This window comes from Cydia fagiglandana, chromosome 1, assembly GCF_963556715.1.
Source record: "Cydia fagiglandana chromosome 1, ilCydFagi1.1, whole genome shotgun sequence".
NCBI classification, from domain to species: Eukaryota; Metazoa; Arthropoda; class Insecta; order Lepidoptera; family Tortricidae; genus Cydia; species Cydia fagiglandana.
In genome coordinates this window covers 3704658-3725622 of record NC_085932.1, presented here as the reverse complement: position 1 = coordinate 3725622, position 20965 = coordinate 3704658, and the positions used below count along the sequence as shown (strand labels likewise).

At 38.0% G+C, this 20965-nt stretch overlaps 1 protein-coding gene across 1 annotated transcript; it reads left to right on the top strand.

Moving 5' to 3' along the window:
* Positions 1-17521: 17521 nt before the first annotated feature.
* On the top strand, positions 17522-20643 carry LOC134670294 (uncharacterized). Its single transcript, XM_063528042.1, has 3 exons — positions 17522-18286; positions 18745-18975; positions 20082-20643. Exons 1-3 carry the CDS (start codon positions 17522-17524, stop codon positions 20262-20264), a joined length of 1179 nt encoding a protein of 392 aa, XP_063384112.1. The 3' UTR covers positions 20265-20643.
* Positions 20644-20965: the final 322 nt, after the last annotated feature.

Here is a 20965-nt window from a genome sequence, read left to right as displayed (position 1 = left end):
GGTTTTACGGGGCCCCGATTTAGAAAATGATGACCATTTTGAAATCCAAAATGGCGGCCATGCACTATGTCATAAAAGTCGTCATGGGTGTCGTTTTATAGGTTTTAAGGGGCGCAGATTTCGAAAACGATGACCAATTTGGATTCCAAGATGGCGGCCATGCACTATGTCATAAAAGTCGTCATGGATGTCGTTTTATTGGTTTTAGGGGGCCCCGCTTTCGAAAATGATGACCATTTTGGAATCCAGAATGGCGGCCATGCACTATGTCATAAAAGTCGTCATGGGTGTCGTTTTATAGGTTTTGGGGGGCGCAGATTTCGAAAACGATAACCATTTTCGATTCCAAAATGGCGGCCATGCACTATGTCATAAAAGTCGTCATGGATGTCGTTTTATGGGTTTTAGGGGGCCCCGATTTAGAAAATGATGACCATTTTGAAATCCAAAATGGCGGCCATGCACTATGTCATAAAAGTCGTCATGGATGTCGTTTTATAGGTTTTGGGGGGCGCAGATTTAGAAAATGATGACCATTTTCGATTCCAAAATGGTGGCCATGCACTATGTCATAAAAGTCGTCATGGGTGTCGTTTTATAGGTTTTAGGGGGCGCAGATTACGAAAACGATGACCATTTTGGAATCCAAAATGGCGGCCATGCAGTATGTCATTAAAGTCGTCATGGCTGTCGTTTTATAGGTTTTAGGGAGCGCAGATTTCGAAAATAATAACTATTTGGGAATCGAAGATGGCGGCCATGAACTATGTTAAAAGTCGACATGGATGTCGTTTTGTTTGTCATGGTCATCATTATCAAAATCTGCTCTTCCTAACACCTATAAATCAACATCTATGACGGCTTATATGACAAAGTGCACGGCAGACATCTTGGAATCCAAAATGGTCATCATTTTCGAATTCTGCACTCCCTAAAACCTATAAAACGATATCCATGACGACTTTTATGACAAAGTGCACGGCACACATCTTGGATTCCAAACTGGTCATCATTTTCGAAATCGGCACTTCCTAAAACCTATAAAACGATATTCATGACGACTTTTCTGACAAAATACGTAGCGGCCATCTTGGATTATAAAATGATCATCGTTTTCGAATTCTGCACTCCCTAAAACCTATAAATCGACATCCGTGACGACGCAAGTTATCTTTATTTTCAGATCTAACAAATTGCTACAGAATACAAAGGACAAAAAAAGAAGCGAGGAGGTAATGAAACAAGCAAACATACAGATGATTCCTCGACGCAATTGGATGCTTCTTAAATTGTGTCCAGATTTATTTGTCATAAAAGTTTTTATTTTTCACGTATTACTCTCACAAGTTCCGTGACATTTCGACCTTGTAATTTTTTAAGTAAATGGTTTTGTTTATCTGTGAGGATCTCACTAGAATAATATAATCAAGGTATGTTTATATTTGATAATTGAAATAGTAACGCAAAAAAAAATTATATTTGTGTCTTATAATCCTACCGAAGACTTTTATTTTTCCTTTTCCTTCTACACAAGTTTGGTCAAGTAATAAGAATTTAGGGCTCTCAATTTTATTTTGACTTCTACAACAGTAAAGCTACGAGGCCATGTTTGGTATCGTTTTCGTATAAATTCGCAGTACCAAATTTAGTTATGGTATCACATTGACACCATTCCAAAGTAAAAACATATAAACTTACTTTCTCTTAAACTCCTCTTCACGCTTAAACTGCTGAACAGTTTTAATTTAAATTTAGTACACATATATTTTGAGTCCCGAGACAGGACATAATAAGTTATCTCAAAAATCATCCTTCAAAGGTGTGAAATGAGGTGTAGGGGGGAATTCAGAATTGACTTCTTGAAGTTAATACTGTTTAAGTTTAGGTTTGAAGTCATGTTTTTTTTTATCATTTTTAACTAAATCAAAGATGTAGACCTTCCCAAATTTAATATAAATCGGTTCAGCGGTTATTGATTTCCCGTACAAATTTCCACGCCACTTTTCACACCTTCAAAAGATGATTTTGGTTATAAGATCTATCCTATGTCCTGTTCCGGGATGCAAACTATTTCTATACCAAATTTCAACGAAATCGGTTCAGCGGTTAAGCGTCAAGAGGAGTTTAAAAAAAACCGACCAAGTGCGAGTCGGACTCGCGTATTAAGGGTTCCGTACATTAAGTCCGACTCGCGCTTGACTGCACATTTCTAATAGGTTTTCCTGTCATCTATAGGTAAAGAACTATTTTGTGTATTCAGACAGACAGACATACAGACGCACGAGTGATCCTATAAGGATTCCGTTTTATGCTTTTGAGGTACGGAACCCTAAAAAGATTTTTTTAATTTTGTGGAATGGTTTCCATGTTAAATGGATTCAGCAACCCAGATTTATACGAAAACGATACCATACACGGCCTAGCACCTTCACTGATGTAGATATATCAAGATAAAATTGAGAGCCCTAAATAAACTTTCAAGAGCGGATATCTCAAAAACTATTCAACATATCGAAAAAATTGACTGAATAAACTTGTAACAAATTAAATTAACTTTCATTTTGTATAAGTGGCCATGTCGCTAAGATGCATAGTTTCCGAGATATAATCGAAAAACCGGAAAATGGGACATTCAAAGCCCCCTCTCTTCCCCCCGCTCAAGGGCTACGGCCGGGGACTTTTGATATGTTCACCTCCTAACTTGTCCAAACCAAGTTACAGAGTCAAAAATTGTGTTCCGAGCATTTCCCTCTACAACTATTTTGAGCATTCGTTGGCTGACCTAAGTAGCTTATTGCATTTCTTTAAAAACTTTTCTGTAAAAGGTTGACGGGTGTTGGGTGTTTATATGGTTTTGGTCGATTATTATCATTTGCATCGCCCATGATGACTTACTAGAATTACTTACGAGCACACGAGACACTAATAGTAGTTTGACAAACCTTGGTTTTCAAGAGGTATTTTATATTGACATTTGCTGTCACAAATTTGCTGTCAGATTTAGTCGCAAACCGCACGCAAAGTGCACACAAATGTGTCGACACCTTGTTACGGAAAAGTGTACACACGGCGACGACACTTTGTTTCGAAACAATTCTAGACACATTGTGTGGACTCTGTTACGACACATCTGACATTTAGTTACCACTTTGATGATTCTGCGACTGGAATGGTTATATGGGTAAGGTCTCAGGGAGGATTTTAGAACGAAAACAATCAGAATAACGAATCACAATAATTTTATTAAACAAAGGAACGAATCTTACATTGAATATCGCTTAACGAAATATAAAACAACAGCATGGAACAATAACAAAATAGCTCACGCAAACACGACGGCGGCCGAAGGCAAAATGTCCCGAGCAACAGTTTGCACCGGTTTTTATACCCTATGAGGGGTAGGGTAGACTTGGTGTTGACAACAGTAGTTACAAAAGTGAACTTAGATGGTTGTAGAGTCAGACCAAGCTAAGTTGTAATAAAATAAGTTTATGACAAAAATTTAATTTGTGGTACAAGCTTTTATCGCTGACTGTGTATTTATTTACGACAGACAACTAATATGTAGTCTACATAATATTGCATTGTCATCCGATTTATACATGCATGCAAAATTTCAGCTCAATCGGAAACTGGGAAGTGGATCAACTTTAACTTGTAAGATTTGATTACAGACCGACAGACAGACAACGGTCAGGTGAAACTAAATAAAAGCTTGTAAAATAATGAACAGTGAATAAATTTTTCACCTTTCACCCATGTAACGTAGCGAAACGGTCAAGACACATATTTTGACTAAGGCACAAAAGAGATAGGTACAGAAATCAATCAACATACAAAGCGCGCTGGAGCAACGCACACATAGACACCGCTCACGGACACGATATCTCGGACCAGTTGGGACCAGTGCGAGCGCGAGTGCCATCCGCTTGAGACACGCGTCTGTGAACTTTTTTGTGCAATAATGGAGAAACAAAACAAAAAGTTATTATAACTGTACAGTGGACGGTTGTTTAAATTCAACATTAACCGGTGAATTGTCGTTTTTTAAGCTACCAGTGGTTTCAGAGAGAATGCGTATGCGAATTTATTACATTGTACATGATAATGCGAATTTATTACAGTTTAAAATATAATAATCGTGCATTTCGCCAATCTCGAAATCATCGCAAGATATTTTCTGTGGCAAATTTGTAATATAACAATGACATTAAAATGAAAATACCTAGGTATTTGAGTTATTAATGTTATTATTAATTTATATTTCCATTCTTCCCGTTTCATCCTCAACAATAGATCAAACAACTAGATACGAGATACGATACGATGGATACGAGTGCCACTACCACGATAGTTTTTTGTGCATAAGTCATAGTTCGCAACAATCGCAACCCTAGAGCGACCGCCGAGCGTAGGTATGAAAAGTAAAGTACATACATGTGATTGACTTCTGTACTTATCTGTTTTGTGACTAAGGTTTGAGTTTGTGCAGTTAGGGCTTGTAAAGTTAGAAGTGAACGGCGAGATCGTCATCCATCGGTGTTTGACATCACTACGATAACCGACAATGTCACATCACTAGAGGTGGTCGTCCATCTTAGATTGGTTTTACGCGAGAGCGTCCTCGCATATTATTTTCAGATCTATACTCTCATATTGTGATTCCCTAATAAATGTTGTCATAAAGTGGTGTCTGGTGTTTTTACTCTTACAGCTTCAGAAGTGCGATGTGAACTTTTCGCCTACTGCGATATAATTTGTCGGAAATTGGCAATACAAAATTAACCGGGCGTAGTCCTTTCTTGTTTCATTGTTATTGAACGTTATCGTTATATAAAATAATGAAACTGATTGTAATGAGTAAACGCATCAACACCACTCATCAGTTAGGGATTAAAATATACAAGGTCTTACCGTCCAAGACCTACAAGGATAACCTAACTAACCTACTAAACCACTGTCGGCTGCCGACGTACTGTACCTTTGCCTTTTGTTGTGTTTACTTTCAGATATCTATTTCAGTTTACTGTCCATCATAAATGAACATGTCTGGCTAAAAAAATAAATACATATGGACAGTGTAATAAAGCTGATTCAATGATGATGATGAATATGTATTACAATATTCACAGCAGAAGATTACAAGACATAGGCTGACAGTATGGTATGAATAAAAGAAATCCTTGGGATTACAAAGTAAGAATTAAAGTTAACTCAGGTAAGAAGTCGTTGATCCAACAGATAAGAATGTTCCCTGGAACGTTCCCCGGAATGGCCCCGGCCATAGTGGTAAATATTCACTGCTTCTCTTATATGTTGTGTTATTTTTGTGATTCATGTGCTTTCAGATACATAACATAATGTGATTATATACACATGACATATTAACACAATGCTATGATCATTTTCTAATGGTTGTGTGCGGTGAGAAACCCATTCGAGTAAAAGTCATACAAAACAAGTTTGGTAATATAAATTTAGCCTTGATTGATACTATGTGTATGGTGATATTATGCTTTCACAGTTAACAATGAGTGCTACTTAATACTTTCCCTTTACAGTTAAATTAAAATAGATTCCAAGTTTTCAAAGACACAAACCGGTAAGGAAAGTGAATTGTTGTTTCACATATGTGTGTGTGTAAAACATGCTTATTGCAACTGAAATAATGCTTTGTTAGTATGTTTTTGAGTTGTGTAATTTCCAGAAATTTGACAGCAATGATTCTTGAAGTGAATTACCATACCGTTGAAGGCATTAGACCGCCTATCAGCTCAGATCTCTATAATGAACCCAAATCGACATGGATAATATTTCAAAGTTAGTTGGTTATGGATGCCAGTTATATTATGTTCAAGTAATTCATTATATGCAGAAAATGTTGATAAGTGACTAATCTCTGATGTCATGGAAAATGAGGTATTTATTTAGAAATAAAATGATTGTTGATGTTTTACATGGGTACTAATGGTTAGTATGTGTTACATGGACTGTGGGTTGGTAAAATGCGCTTTGTGAATAAGCAAAAGGAATTATTGGCATCTATTTGTAGCTGGTTAGTATTGTCTGTGACAGGTTTAGTCACTCCATGTTTCCGGAGCCTCCTCGGGCTGAATATTTAAAAAAAAGATGTTCCATATCTCATATAACCTCATACATCCTTGCAGTTCATATTAAGTTGGAGACATACTGCTATAGTAAAAGGCAGTATCTCAGTAAAAATGGCAAGGAAAGTAACAAGGATAATTTCTGTCTGTCTGTACATATTATTTTATTAATTATGAATAAAATGTTTATCCAACCGTTCCATACAACTTATAGTATGTTGTGTTGTGATTGTTTTGTTCATAGGGATGTTGGTTTATGTTTGCATTGCAAATATTTTTCACAAAATGTCATGTTATAAAATGTACCAAAGACATATATTTAAACAGACTTACCAAACTAATGAAAATTTTATTGGCATTACATTGTCAAGTGTTTGAGTTATTGACAAAGATAATCATTTGTGTTCTAGCAGTATTTTTCAGATGCATTTCCTTATAACAAAACTTGATTGCTGGTGAAGTTTTGATCATAACTTTATAATATTTGCACCGGTGAAGTATGATTACAGGAGTTTTCAAGGTTTAAATCTTATGAAAGAGATGGACATATTGAACTAGATATTTATTTACTGAGCTGAATATGACACTGATAAAGCAGGTTGTTGCTAATGGTAAGCGAGGTAAATACTTTCAGGAGTCAATATGGACTTTGACGGTCTACATAATATACATGTCTTTTACATGCAAGTGCTACTGGACTCTAAACGTACCGGTCAGTTGAGTGTTAAATGGATGAATATTAAACGAAGGTAAATAGTTTGGTTAAAGGTTAAAGCTTTCTAAGTAACTATTTTAACCCATTCACTGCTAATGAACATTGATCGAAGGATATCATTTCATGAGCTACTGTTTGAAGTTATTAACGGTTTTCGTCTGAACTTGTAGTGTGTTATGGTACTGTTTGCATTATAAAACAGTACACTTTTATTGCTTCTGGGTTTCATAAATCAGAAGTTAAAAATAATAATAATAATAATGTTTCACAAATTTTGTGGGTTCACTAAGTACCTATTTCATTGTTTTGCAAACTGCATAAATTGTGGTTTATTATTTTATGAACTCATTTACCTTTAAATGTGTGCTTGCATGGCATTTAACAAAATTATTTAGTTTTGTGCAGGTATAAGATGATGTGATGAGTTACCTACACATAAAATGCACATATACAGCTGAAGAAAATCAACCTTGTGTCTTGGGATTGAAAGCTTTATGGTTTAAGCATATGTGCCATTGATTCGGCTGATTGATCATTATCAATATACACTTTCATGATGGTTGAAAATACAAATTTGTGAAACCTCGGTAAGACGAACCTGGGTAACAGAGGAACCTCGATAACGTGAACTTCTGTTCAGGCTCTACTGTAGTTCAACCGTGGTATAGTAAGAGTGTTGCCTTTATTTAGGGGCACGGAAGAGGCACGCCAAGTTGCACATGATCATTTACATTGGTTGCATAGTAGCAACTGCTTATTATTTTATATTTTCCATGTTCACGCCAAATGCTGTTCAGGTACCGTTTTCAGATTAAGAACTGACGACGAGTATATTCTCAGATTAAGAACTGAGATATAATTTTATTAGACACTCGGATTGAGAACTGAGTTATTATATTATTTATATTACATACTCTCGGATTAGGAACCGAGTTGTGATTTTGTTTTATTCCCGATTTAGAACTGGGTTACTGTTGTCATACTAATGTGTTTTGTTAACGGGTTTGCCGACAAAACCTAGAAAATAAACACATTGTGCTTGATTAAATATTGTAGTAACCATGGTAATGCTTGCGATATGTTATTTTATTCCACCTCACTGTTAACCATTTTACTCTAAAGGCTGGTTCATAATTCTACCGGTTGCTTCAATGTTTGCTATAGAGCTTTAATTATTGTGTGCTCTTTAAGAAAGGCTGTTACTTTTGTCTTGGCAAGGGATGCTATCCTTAAGAGGCGGTCGATTGCTGATGACATAATACTAACCTTAAGAGGCTAGTTGTTTTTGGTTTCTGCAGTGTAGGCCTTAAGAGGCGGTCCATTGCTGATGACAATTATGTCATAGTATTAACTATCCTTAAGAGGCTAGTTGTTTTTGGTTTCTGCAGTGTAGGCCTTAAGAGGCGGTCCATTGCTGATGACATAATACTAACCTTAAGAGGCTAGTTGTTTTTGGTTTCTGCAGTGTAGGCCTTAAGAGGCGGTCCATTGCTGATGACAATTATGTCATAGTATTAACTATCCTTAAGAGGCTAGTTGTTTTTGGTTTCTGCAGTGTAGGCCTTAAGAGGCGGTCCATTGCTGATGACATAATACTAACCTTAAGAGGCTAGTTGTTTTTGGTTTCTGCAGTGTAGGCCTTAAGAGGCGGTCCATTGCTGATGACAATTATGTCATAGTATTAACTATCCTTAAGAGGCTAGTTGTTTTTGGTTTCTGCAGTGTAGGCCTTAAGAGGCGGTCCATTGCTGATGACATAATACTAACCTTAAGAGGCTAGTTTGTTTTTGGTTTCTGCAGTGTAGGCCTTAAGAGGCGGTCCATTGCTGATGACAATTATGTCATAGTATTAACTATCCTTAAGAGGCTAGTTGTTTTTGGTTTCTGCAGTGTAGGCCTTAAGAGGCGGTCCATTGCTGATGACATAATACTAACCTTAAGAGGCTAGTTTGTTTTTGGTTTCTGCAGTGTAGGCCTTAAGAGGCGGTCCATTGCTGATGACAATTATGTCATAGTATTAACTATCCTTAAGAGGCTAGTTGTTTTTGGTTTCTGCAGTGTAGGCCTTAAGAGGCGGTCCATTGCTGATGACATAATACTATCCTTAAGAGGCTAGTTGTTTTTGGTTTCTGCAGTGTAGGCCTTAAGAGGCGGTCCATTGCTTATAACATAGTACTATTCTTAAGATGCTAGTTTGTTCCTGGTATCTGCAGTGTAGGCCTTAAGAGGCGGTCCATTGTATGTGATATGAGATTATCCTTAAGAGGACCATTATTTCTACTACCGATAACTGTTTTGTCTATATCGTACTATTTGTTGTTGACCTTGAGAGGTTGGCTTGAGACTTTGTTTACAAAAGGATATTTAAATGACCTTAAGACTGATGATCTCAAGGTTACCTTGAAAGGGTTGCTTGCACTAATACCTTCTAGAGATCGCTGGCGCAGTTCCGGATCCAGTAGACGTTGAGGTAGTGCCTGTTCAAAATGCCCGGTATAACGAGTGCGTGCAATGGGCTCCGTGACAGCCTTATCGTGAAGGGCTGACTTCTACGGTCGTTGCCCCTACAAGGGCAGTGGTATTCTAGCCTGCATGTGGTATTTTAACACGGTAATGTTTTATTTTTGTCCAATAATCAAATCTGTGGTTATCTGCCATTATTCACGATGCTAGAAAGCGGTGACATGAATACTTGATTACATCGCCATTAAGGGTGATTATGTAATTTATTAACAATGTTGCTAAAGAGTGCTCATGAGTTCTGTCCAATTATAACTGCATCTTTCTCATGTATTTACAGAAGTAGACCTTTTGACTGTGATGGTTATCACGGTATAATTTTATGGCTATCAAGCCGGACCTGTGATCAAAGGGTCTAACTGTGCCATTTGCGCATTAATATATCGTCGAAACCTTATCATGATTATTTTGAACAACATTGTGGTATGCTAATGTCAAAGCCTGTCGATGGCGCTAGGGTGAATTATAAACCCTTGTTATATTAAGGAACTGAGGCTTTTCACATGTATGTTACAGAGTTTCGTGAATAAGAGTTTGTACTGTTTACATGTGCTGTATTGGAGGGCAACTATGCACATGCATGAGACGTGTCCCACGTTAGCCTCCCACCAGTTGAGGAGCCAACTCAACGGAGGAGCCAACCAGTAATGAACTGGTGGAGGCTACCGCCACCTGGTGAAGGCCCAGCTTGCTGCGACTGCGTTGGCTGCGGCAGTCTTCAGTGGCGGCCTTGATAACAGTGACCTGACGGGACGTAGGTCGGGTCAGAAGATGGCCGAGCTGAACGGCGAGATCGTCATCCATCGGTGTTTGACATCACTACGATAACCGACAATGTCACATCACTAGAGGTGGTCGTCCATCTTAGATTGGTTTTACGCGAGAGCGTCCTCGCATATTATTTTCAGATCTATACTCTCATATTGTGATTCCCTAATAAATGTTGTCATAAAGTGGTGTCTGGTGTTTTTACTCTTACAGAAGCTTGGCTCTACAAGAGATCTGATGGCTCCTCTTCACGTTGGGCCAACGCCAACGCCAACGAGGGATGCAGCCATGCGGTAGAATGAGATAGCAATATCACTTGCTCCCTCTAACGCATAAATGCGTCCCTCGTTGGCGTTGGCGTTGGCCCAACGTGAAGAGGAGCCATGATAACTTTTTGACAGTGCGAGTGCCTGATGGATTCGTCTTGGCAAGTTTAGTTTTAAAAATTATGTAACAGCATGAACCCTTTATGCACGAGTCAGGCTGGCGCTTCACAGATTTTTTGTTACAATTACAATCTCTTTCAATAACTATCTTAGGTTTTAGGAGTACTTATAAAAATCTTGTAGCATTAAATTTTATATCTCATAGCAATTAATGTAAAAGTATATCTAGAACTTATCTTTATTCGGGCTTTTAATATTTTGACGTTGAAATTTACTAGAAGATTTATTACCTTCAATTTATATTTGAATACATAAAATTTAATCAGACGTAACGTTATTTACCTATTATGTACTTTTTAAAGCACTTCAGAATCAAAGTACCTATATATATTTAAGTAGAACTTAGGTACCTATCGTAGGATTGGGTATCGTGGGACCTTAGGAGATATTTTAAATTCATATTCGTATTCAATAAATTAGAATATTTCTATTAAAACCGTCATTATATTATTTTTAGCTGAATCCTCTCGAGTTAATGTAACAATTAAAAATCTGCACAAGTGTAAACATATCTTTGACGTCGACTGTAGGTACATAATGATATGATACTTGGTATGTATACTTTTTCAGGACGGACTTAGCAACTTCTGACTCAAACTAGTCAAGTGGTCAATCCATATTCCACACAGGCACACGAGTGCTGCGTTAACTAGCCCCCATTACTTTTATAACAGCTTTGCGGATATCGATTTTCATTTAACTCGCCTTAAACAGGTCGTTATGGCGTGTTTATAAGTAAAGAGCCGGTCGAAGGGCAATATTGCGCTTTGTGCCCTCGTGAATAAAGGGTGATTAATGGCTGATGTGGTGCACAAAGCGGGTCTTTGTTGTTTGGCAAATATTTGATCTCGCCACGACGTAATCCGTTCTTTTTGATATCACTGGGTATCGGTTTAAGCGGACTGGCTGGTTAATGGAGGTGGGATTTGTGTGGATATCCGGGTTCAGGACGGCTACTGAGACTCGAAATTCGATGAAAGTCAATGTCTGTTTCGATCGCTCTTGGTGACAGTGACAGGGATGCAGATAGAAAATTTTCGAATTTCGAAGTAGCCCAAAATTGTAAAGCCCGTATTTAAGCGCAAGCGAGCGATATCGCATGATCGATACTCCAAGCAGTCCAAGCGAATAAGCCAACTAAGGAATTACATATTGTAGACAGCTTTACAACATTTGTTAGCAATAATCAGTAGGTAATCAGTAGGTATATACTATATAGGTAAACACCAAAAAGGTTTTTCATGGATTTCCTGTTGAGTTTTGTGAGAATGTAAGGGGGTCCAATACTTTCTACGATTATTCTCCATCCGCTCATAAGTACTATAATAATATGGGGTTGTTCAAGGAAGGCACCTACAGGTTTTAAAGCACCAGCTACACATGTAGCAGTCTAGAAATAGGTTTAGTTCGCAAATTGATTGTGTTATAAATTGGAAAAATGACAGACCATATAACGGGATAACAAATTGTAAAAAGCCAAATTGTTAAGCCACGACCACGAATACGATATGACTACGTTAAATTCTGATATAATTCCATCTCCTTATAAAAACAGCTATTCCTTAAGCCGATGTCTATTTTATGAATAAAATGCTTAGCATGACCTGCCTTGAGCATAACAATGAAAATCGAACAAAACGATATACATGGATCGCGTAGTGGAATTTCCTGCAAGTTTCTGTGAGCTGGCAATAGCATTATCCTCTTTTTGCTTTGCCGTAGTTGGATATTGCTTTAACTTTGCCTGGGTTTTCAGCTGTCTATATCCTAAAAAATACTTTTGCAACAAATACGAATCTTTTTTTTAATTCTATTGTTTTTAATCCTAAAAATCCACGTTGTTATAACTTTCACTAGCTTTTTGTTCAGCCCAGCTAAATATATGTGTACGTAAACGCTAGTTCCTACATATGTTCTAAACGCTAGTTCCTACATATGTTCGTCCCTCAACAGTATTTCAACTCACATATGAATGTTGAATGCTTACCCATATAAAATAATGTTATGAGTATTTAGTAGCCTGTATTAGCTGATTGTGAGTTTGTGTTCATCTGACGAAGCGTGCGTTGCGGATATAAAATTATTTTCCCTGAATATAATTAATTATTGAAACAACGCACAAAACGCACACAAACAAGTCAAAATTCGGAATGTTACTTTTGTCGAGTGCATTTCATCTTTAGAGTTAAGTAAATTGTTAAGCGTAGATGCTGTAGAGAGATGCGCAGTTGAAAAATGATTTATCTCTACATAAATTGACCTATTTAGACATAATTGAACTCCCGTAAGCAATTGATTGACATGCGCCCATTTAGCTACGTAGGAGAGGCGCAATTAGCCAACGTATGGACAGGTGATTTATCCCCCCTTTAGTCCTGGCTGTGATGAAACCAGCTTAATGTGACCGTGGGATCCATGAACTTTGTGCAACCAGAGATTGCTATATATACTGGTTTATTTTAACCTTCGCAGCGCGTGGTTGGCAAGCGTTGGCAGTGACATCAAGGCCTCAGCCTAACGGCCTCCTCATTTGTATGTAGCAACATAGAAACTTGTATCAATTCTATAGGCCGAAACGATTGATTTCACTCTACTTAATAATAATGCATTTGTTTATTTCACATTTTTCATCTTTTGCATTTTATTCTGGGAGTACCGTCTGGAATAATTATGTGGTAAAAATATTCCAGGTGATTGGCGTCTATTTATAGAAAAACGATTTATACATTTCAGTGGTCAGAGTATTACTTACATGTAAGTAAATTCCGGGAGAGCGCTATTAGGAAAATGTTGAGTGATCAGATTGGTTTTAATAGCGTACCAAACGCATATGTAGATTTGAACGACATCGACAGTAAACTCCAAAACTAGTGGACGTGTTAGGGGCTACGCATCAAACTGGGGACTTAAAAGGTCGCAACATCTGAGAGTGAAATGAAACGTTCCAGACTGATCAGCATGGAAAGTAGGTAAAGGTGAAACGCCTTCCGGTGTCCCACTTTGGAGGATCCCGTGGACATTAAGCCAAAAGAAAAAAAACTCTCTGTTGGACAGTTTATTGTCCAACAGAGAGTCTTTTATTATTAAACTTTAACGGGTAGCTGCAATTTCTCTGTCTACCCCGAACATTTTTATAAACTAATTTCGTATAGTTTATTTATACCTATATCCGTTGACATTTGCTGGGACTTCAATCTTTCCGTCACCACAGGTGGTGCCTCAGCTGAAAAGTCGGAATTTAAGATAAAAACAATGAAATTATATCGCGGTATACCCGTTTGTGTAATTAAATATTTACACGAGAGTTTAAAATGTTAATAAAAAAATAACTATCAAAATTAGTGTTGAAATTTTTACCAAAAACTTATTCCAGTCTTCAATGTATCGAAAAAAAGCTTCATAATCGTGACCTAGAAACGTCTATGATCAGATAATTGGACACAAAAAGTAGCCCTGAAAGGGTGATTTATAAAGTTTTCGGATGAAAGGCATTAATAATGGATGTAACAGAAAGCCTGCAATAATAGGCACGAAAAGTTCTTTAAGTATATTTCCCGAAGTTTTAAAGCGAGGCAAGGAACATTAGCGCCAGTTCTAAACCTTAGAAATTTTTGCCTTTATACAAATTTTCTAATTTATTCGCTCAAGCAGCACTTGTTGCTGGGGATTAATTATTAGGAAACAAGTTAACAAAAAGTGCAATAAAGTTCGTTAAGGAAGCTTAATTTCCGGCTGGGTGAAAGAGGTTGGCATTAATCAAGTGAAATCGGTCTCGACTCTGGATTTCATTACAGATTCTGAACAGCGGACCATTACCGGGGAACAATAGGCATCGCGGGCTACATAGCTTAGCGCCGGTGCAAGTGCCAACTATATACGAACCGAGTAATTAACGTTCGAGTGTACTAATTCAAAAGTGGGAGTGTGCGACTGCCAATGCCAAGCGCTGTTTTGCGCCTGTCGTAGAATAGGATTGAACAAGGTTAGGCTGAATTCAGAGCGAATTGAGAGACCGATAGGACTCTTTGAAAAAAACAGAACCTATTGTGTTCGTAGATCATTATTGTTTAAGTTCCTTTTCGAAAGTAAAAACCCAAATGCGCTAAAACGGACATGATCGAAATAATTATTAATATGTTTTTCCTTGAAAGTCTTTATTAAGAAGACTTTCATGATTTTTTTCATATTTACTGTACAATGTTTTAGGTACTTAGATTAGGACCACTTGCACCATCCCACTAACCCGGGATTAAGCAGTTAAACCGCTAACCCAGTGTCAAATTGTACTGGTAGCCATGATTTAACCGGTTAACCCCGGGTTAGAGGGTGGCTGCAAGTGGCGTTTAATAGATTAATAAGTGAACGGGATCGCATCATACCAGACTTCCCGCATCGCCCGGTAACAGATTCGGCAGAATGTGGTCGTAATCGAGCCCACACTCCGGATCTTTATATACCACTTTCAAAAAACATTTCCCTAGAACACTAAGCTACGCCACGGACAAACAGATAGCATGACATAGAAAAACTGTTATAGTTGACTACCTACATAATTTTAAATATAATACTCCATATTTAAATAGCTAAAAATTTTTGCCTACCACATAAAGAAACCGCACATGTATTTAACTCTGAGTATTATGCATCACTGTCTAGATAAAATACACCTTTTGACTTAAAAGTGCTCCAAAACCAACTCTTTGGCGAAGGGGCTCTCCAAGTTACCACATTTGCATCTTCTCGACACCTTTTAGAGGCTATAACCACAGCTACAACACATTAACTGATGATATAGACGGGATTTAAAATAGAAGCGTTTGTGGCCGGAGGGGACTTTCAAACTGAAGGTCGCAGGTTTTAACCCCGGCTCGTACCTGGACCATTTTAAAGTGGGATTTTTTTAAATTGGGTATGTTATATAATGTTATTTTTACTCAGAATCACGATTTTTTAGATCCTATGAGAAATCCTTATTTCCATTCCGTTGACATTATTTATATAATTTGTATGACGGGAACAGAGAGGCAGAGGAAGACCGAGACGTGCATATATTGACCAGGCCAAAGAGAAAATTAATGTAGTGACGTATCAGGAACTCAAAACAGTAGCAGAGAAGAGAACGGAATGGCGAATACTCCACCGACAAGAGCTAGGCTCTTAAGAACAATGATGATGATGATGATGACGGTAACGGCATGGAAGGAACGAACACACGTTATGGAAATATGAATGGCATTTCGGAACATTTTCTTCCTACTAGAAACAAAAAAACGAAAAGCGCTCGAGATTCTGAGTAAAAATAATAAAAACATACCTAAACCTGACCCAAAGTGTACCTAGTGTACCTGCAATAATATGTTACACAGCGAAGGCCGCAAAAATATCTGACACAAAATATCTGTGTCTGATAAATAAAATAAATAAAATGCGTTACCAATGAGTTTCTTAGAACTATATTTTATTGGTTTTTATCATTTATTAGGGTTCCGTACCCAAAGGGTAAAACGGGACCCTATTACTAAGACTCTGCTGTCCGTCCGTCTGTCCATCTGTCACCAGGTTGTATCTCACGAACCGTGATAGACAGTTGAAATTTTCACAGATCATGTATTTCTGTTGCCGCTATAACAAAAAATACTAAAAACAGAATAAAATAAAGATTGAAGTGGGGCTCCCATACAACAAACGTGATTTTTGACCGAAGTTCATGCGAACGGCTAAGGAGTGGAATTCACTTCCTGCAAATCTATTCCCAGTCAACTATAACTTGGATCTCTTTAAATCGAGAGTGAATAGACATCTTTTAGGTAAGCATGTTCCATCCTAGACTGCATCGGCACTTACCATCAGGTGAGATTGTGGTCAAATGTTTACCTTTTTCCATATAAAAAAAAAAGTTAAGCAACGTCGGGCGGGGTCAGTACTTGGATGGGTGACCGTTTTCGTTTTTTTTGCCTTTTTTGCATTATGGTACGGAACCCTTCGTGCGTGAGTCTGACTCGTACTTGCCCAGTTTTTTGCTTTTCGGTGAAGGAAAACATCGGGAGGAAGGAAACCCGACTAGTCCCAATATGGCCTAGTTTCTTGGTGGGATGGTCAGATGTGTGTCGCTTTCGTAAATACTTACTTACTTACTGCCGTGGCGCAGCGACCCGAAGTGGATCTTGGCCTCTGACACTAAGGAACGCCATGCTTCTCTGTCTAGCGCCGTTTCTGTCCAATCGACGGCACCGAGCTCGTTCAGATCTTTCACGACCTCTGCCTCTTCGTAAATACTAGTAATTTCAATTCTAGGGATAAGGTTGCCGAGCAGACTCTAGCCCATTAACATAATTATATCTAAAGACGGGCCTACGGGCAACAAGAATGGAGCCAGTAGGTACAGTGGTGTCACGCACATGAATTCGAGCCAATTATGCAGTCTAACACCACAACGTGATTGGTTGATGAGTTCGCAACACGCGCGCGATTGGTCGCAACTAGATGCGTTAAACTGCACGATTGGTTCGAATTCGTGTGCGTGACACCACTGTACTGGTCCCATTCTTATTTTCTATGCGATAGAATGTGTCGGTACAGTGACCTGCAATAATATTATGTTAGTCTTCGAAGGCCGCAAAAATATGTGGCACGCTCTTATGACTCTACAAATAAAATCGTGTAAAATACTTTTGTGGCCTTCTTTGTGCATATTAATGCAGGTGACTGTACCTAATCATTCTTTTTTGTTAGGTTATGTTAGTATTACTGCTAAAACAACTACCTAATGATTATGATTTAATATGTACCTATTCATTAATGAATACCTAATCATAATGTAGGTACATAATGGTGCATCGCAGAAAAGATAATAAAATAGTAATTTTCCAGGCCGTTTAATTAATGATAATCATAACCTAAAAAGATAACACAATCGATATATATCAGACGATAAAATAACTATTAACAGTGTCAACACTGCAACAATGGACGAAGCAAAACAAACGTTGTTGGACTTGCTCGAAAAGATAGCCAAGGAACAAAAATATGTGAACAACACGGTAGACCTTAAAGAGGTCAGTGCTGGAGGCTCGAACATAACCTCTGCGCTGTTTCTCTCGACTATCCGTGCCGACGACAAACCAGACTTGAAACTCTTCGCTAAAGTCGCTCTCTTGAATGACCACGTACGTAAGATTACTCCTATGAAATGCCCGTTTACTACTGAACTTTACTTCTACACTAAACTAAAGAAGCAATATGAAAGGATAGAAGATAAACACAACGTTATTGAGGATCATAGAGTGCGCATGCCGAAGCTGTACGGCTGCTGCGACGAGTATCTAAGTGAGACCTTAGTTCTGGAGGATCTGGTTGCTCAGGGATTTGAGAATTTCGACAGGCAGCAACCTGCTGATCTGGAATACGTGACAGCCGCAATCGATCTGATGGCCAAGTTCCACGCTTTATCCCTAGCCTTTCACGATGACGATCCGGTTAGCTTTAAAGAGGCAAGCGACACGCTGACGATGGACACATCTATAATAGAAGAGATGACACCGATCGTGAAGCCTAAAATGGTGGCTAATGCGCTCGCAGCTGCCAAGGGCGAGAACCGAGAGAAGCTGGAGAAGTTTTTTAAACAGGAACCGTGTCAGTTACTGAAGTTTACGGATACGTTCCGCAGCAAAAATAGAAATATACTCGTGCACGGTGTCTTTAAACCAAATAATCTAATGCATAGGCGACGAGTAAGTATAATATACTCGTACATAATTATCTATCTACATTACTTGCAATTACATACAAGGTAATGTTTTAATCAATGAAAACCGATTAGTGTTTTTATATTTAATTTTATCTTTAATAATCATTAGATATGTGATAAAAGTGACTCAACCTTCTTAACAAGACAGACAACAGACCAAATGTTGTTTTTTATTTACCTATTTTTATTTCACTATAAAATAATTGGAAATAGTCCAGTCGTCTGATCATACCTATACATCTGTTCTGATTAAAAACATGTCGGTACATATATTTGTTAAACGGCCGGTATTTAAGTCTTATAACTCCAACTGAGAGGCGGACAGATACGCAATCCATATCGATAATGACATAAATGTTTGGATTTTCCAATTTTAGTATTGCTTTCTTAAAATAAAACTCCACTCAATGTTAACTAGAACTATCTATGTAAATGTTCCAGGACGGCAAACTAGAGATCGTCTTAATGGATTTCCAGCTGGTATTCGACGGGGATCCACTGCGGGACCTGTTGTACTTCATCTTTACCGCTACCGACGAAGCCTTCCGTCGCTCGCACTATCACGCCATGCTGGACCTGTACCACGAGCGCCTGAGCGAGGCGCTGCGGCGGTTTCAGATTGATGTTGAGACTGTCTATCCGGAGAGCATGTACAGAGCGCAGCTAGAAGAGGTAAGGGATTCTAACTATTATCTGAAGTGAGGGAGACTCACTACAGTATATCTACCTAGTTCATCGTCACCGATGAAGCCTTCCATCGCTCGCCGTAACACGCAATGTTTACCTGTGGACCTGTGCCACTTACACCTGAGCGAGGCGCCGGATCAGAGGGGCTATCGCGAAAACCGAAATTCGCAAATTCTCTTTTACTCCAATGAAGGCGTAATTAGAGTGAGAGTACAGAGAAAAATGCCCGCAATTTGCAAACTTCGATTTTCGCGGTTATAGCCCAGTTAGAGATAGATGTTGCGCCCAGAGTGCACGACACGTACAGAGCGCAACTGGAGGGGGTAATGGACACAAACTGACTACAAGACATAAAATGGTCTTAAACTCTTTATTACCTACTTCCAGGAGAAGGAAGTTGGAGGCAATGATTTCAGCACATTCTTAACACAGTACAGAGTGGTTGATTTCCTACTAGCATAATTGTAGGTTTATTTACTGCCGTTAACACCTTGCTGAGAAATTAAAATTAATTACGACAGCATAATACGAGTAGAAATAGAAACTATAAAAATGTCAAGTCAGAGTAAAGTGCCGTTTACTATTAAATATTGATGATGCCGTCAAGTCCTCGTACTTGACATTTTGATATATGGTTGGTTAAATCGATTTGACGTCGATCGGATATGCATAAGTAATGGAACGATTATGTGCTACTTAAAATCTGAAATTATGTAAAATTTCGCGGGAAACTTCATCTTCATAATATATTATCAGTTAAATATAGGACATATAATCCGGAATCGAAATCGGGAAATCGGATCCAGGTAATGGAAATCAGTAAATTACCGGTAATTTCTATCAATCTTTTACTGGTGTGAACTCCGTAGTCAAATCAAAGACATTCAGTCATTTTTCAAAGAGGATAATTTCTAATCGTCTTTTTATAGCATAATAATTAACAATCGATAAAAAAGGTACCGTAAAATTTACACATTTAATGACATAATAAGACCAATAATTGATTTTTATAAATCTCTAATTCATCATTGGCCTGTTTTAGTTTGGACCCACGTGTTATTTTTCTAACAAAATCCATGTGTCACTTCCAGTATTCCATGCTGGGGCTCACTATCGCCGTGACCGTGTTACCCTTGGTGCTAGTGGAAGAGGAGGATATTCCGAAATTCGACGATGATTACAAGATGGATGACATCGTAGTACAAGGCAGCAAGCTCTACAAGGAGAGGCTTAACGGCGTGATCAATAATTATGTGGAGTGGGGACTGCTGTGAGTGATCCAGCCTTCATTGGTGAACAGCGAACTTTATAATTGCATATACTTAAATGAATTCATTTATAGTCTCAACATTCAATACCGTGAACATTCTGTTGTTGTTTTTTAGTGTTTAGTTTTGCTTGTTAGTGCCGACAGAAGTGAAAACTCAATGACTAGTCCAAAATGTCTGCAGCACTATGTATAATTGACCCGTCCTCCTTTCTATTGAAAAACTTTAGTTCCGAAATTCCTGGCCAGTAAGCTTAAATTTGTAGCGTTAATTGTTTAAAATTCGAATAGAAATTGTAAAGTTATCTTGCAGATCTCGCATCTAAATAAATTTGGTCATGATATTTTGAGTTTTATTCACCAGTACTAGAGTTCACTTTTATTAGCAATTTCATCGAGATGTAGCTTTATTGAATTATATTTGAGTGATACAAAGTTAGAATGTAACTGTGAGATCCTCGTATTTCAGTCCGTACAAGATTAGAACATTGAGCTTTATTGCTTAATATAAAAGTCCAGTTTTAAATAATTGACCTGATTATGATACGTTATGACTAAAATTCAATGAATAACATTGCCCGTGACACATGACGTCAGCGTTACGTTACGCCACGTTACGCGTTACGCTGAATCGAGTTTATGATTTTTTCCCCACCTCAAAAAGTGCTCAGCGCCGCTAAAGAAGTTTTCACTTCAATAATAGTAATT

What these genes read in the sequence shown, in the direction of transcription:
- LOC134670294 (XM_063528042.1), top strand. Translation starts at nt 17,522, where the DNA reads ATGGACGAAGCAAAACAAACGTTGTTGGACTTGCTCGAAAAGATAGCC. An exon ending in ATCTAATGCATAGGCGACGA is followed by an intron (nt 18,287 to 18,744) that starts GTAAGTATAATA and finishes TAAATGTTCCAG; the next exon opens with GACGGCAAACTAGAGATCGT. An exon ending in ACAGAGCGCAGCTAGAAGAG is followed by an intron (nt 18,976 to 20,081) that starts GTAAGGGATTCT and finishes TGTCACTTCCAG; the next exon opens with TATTCCATGCTGGGGCTCAC.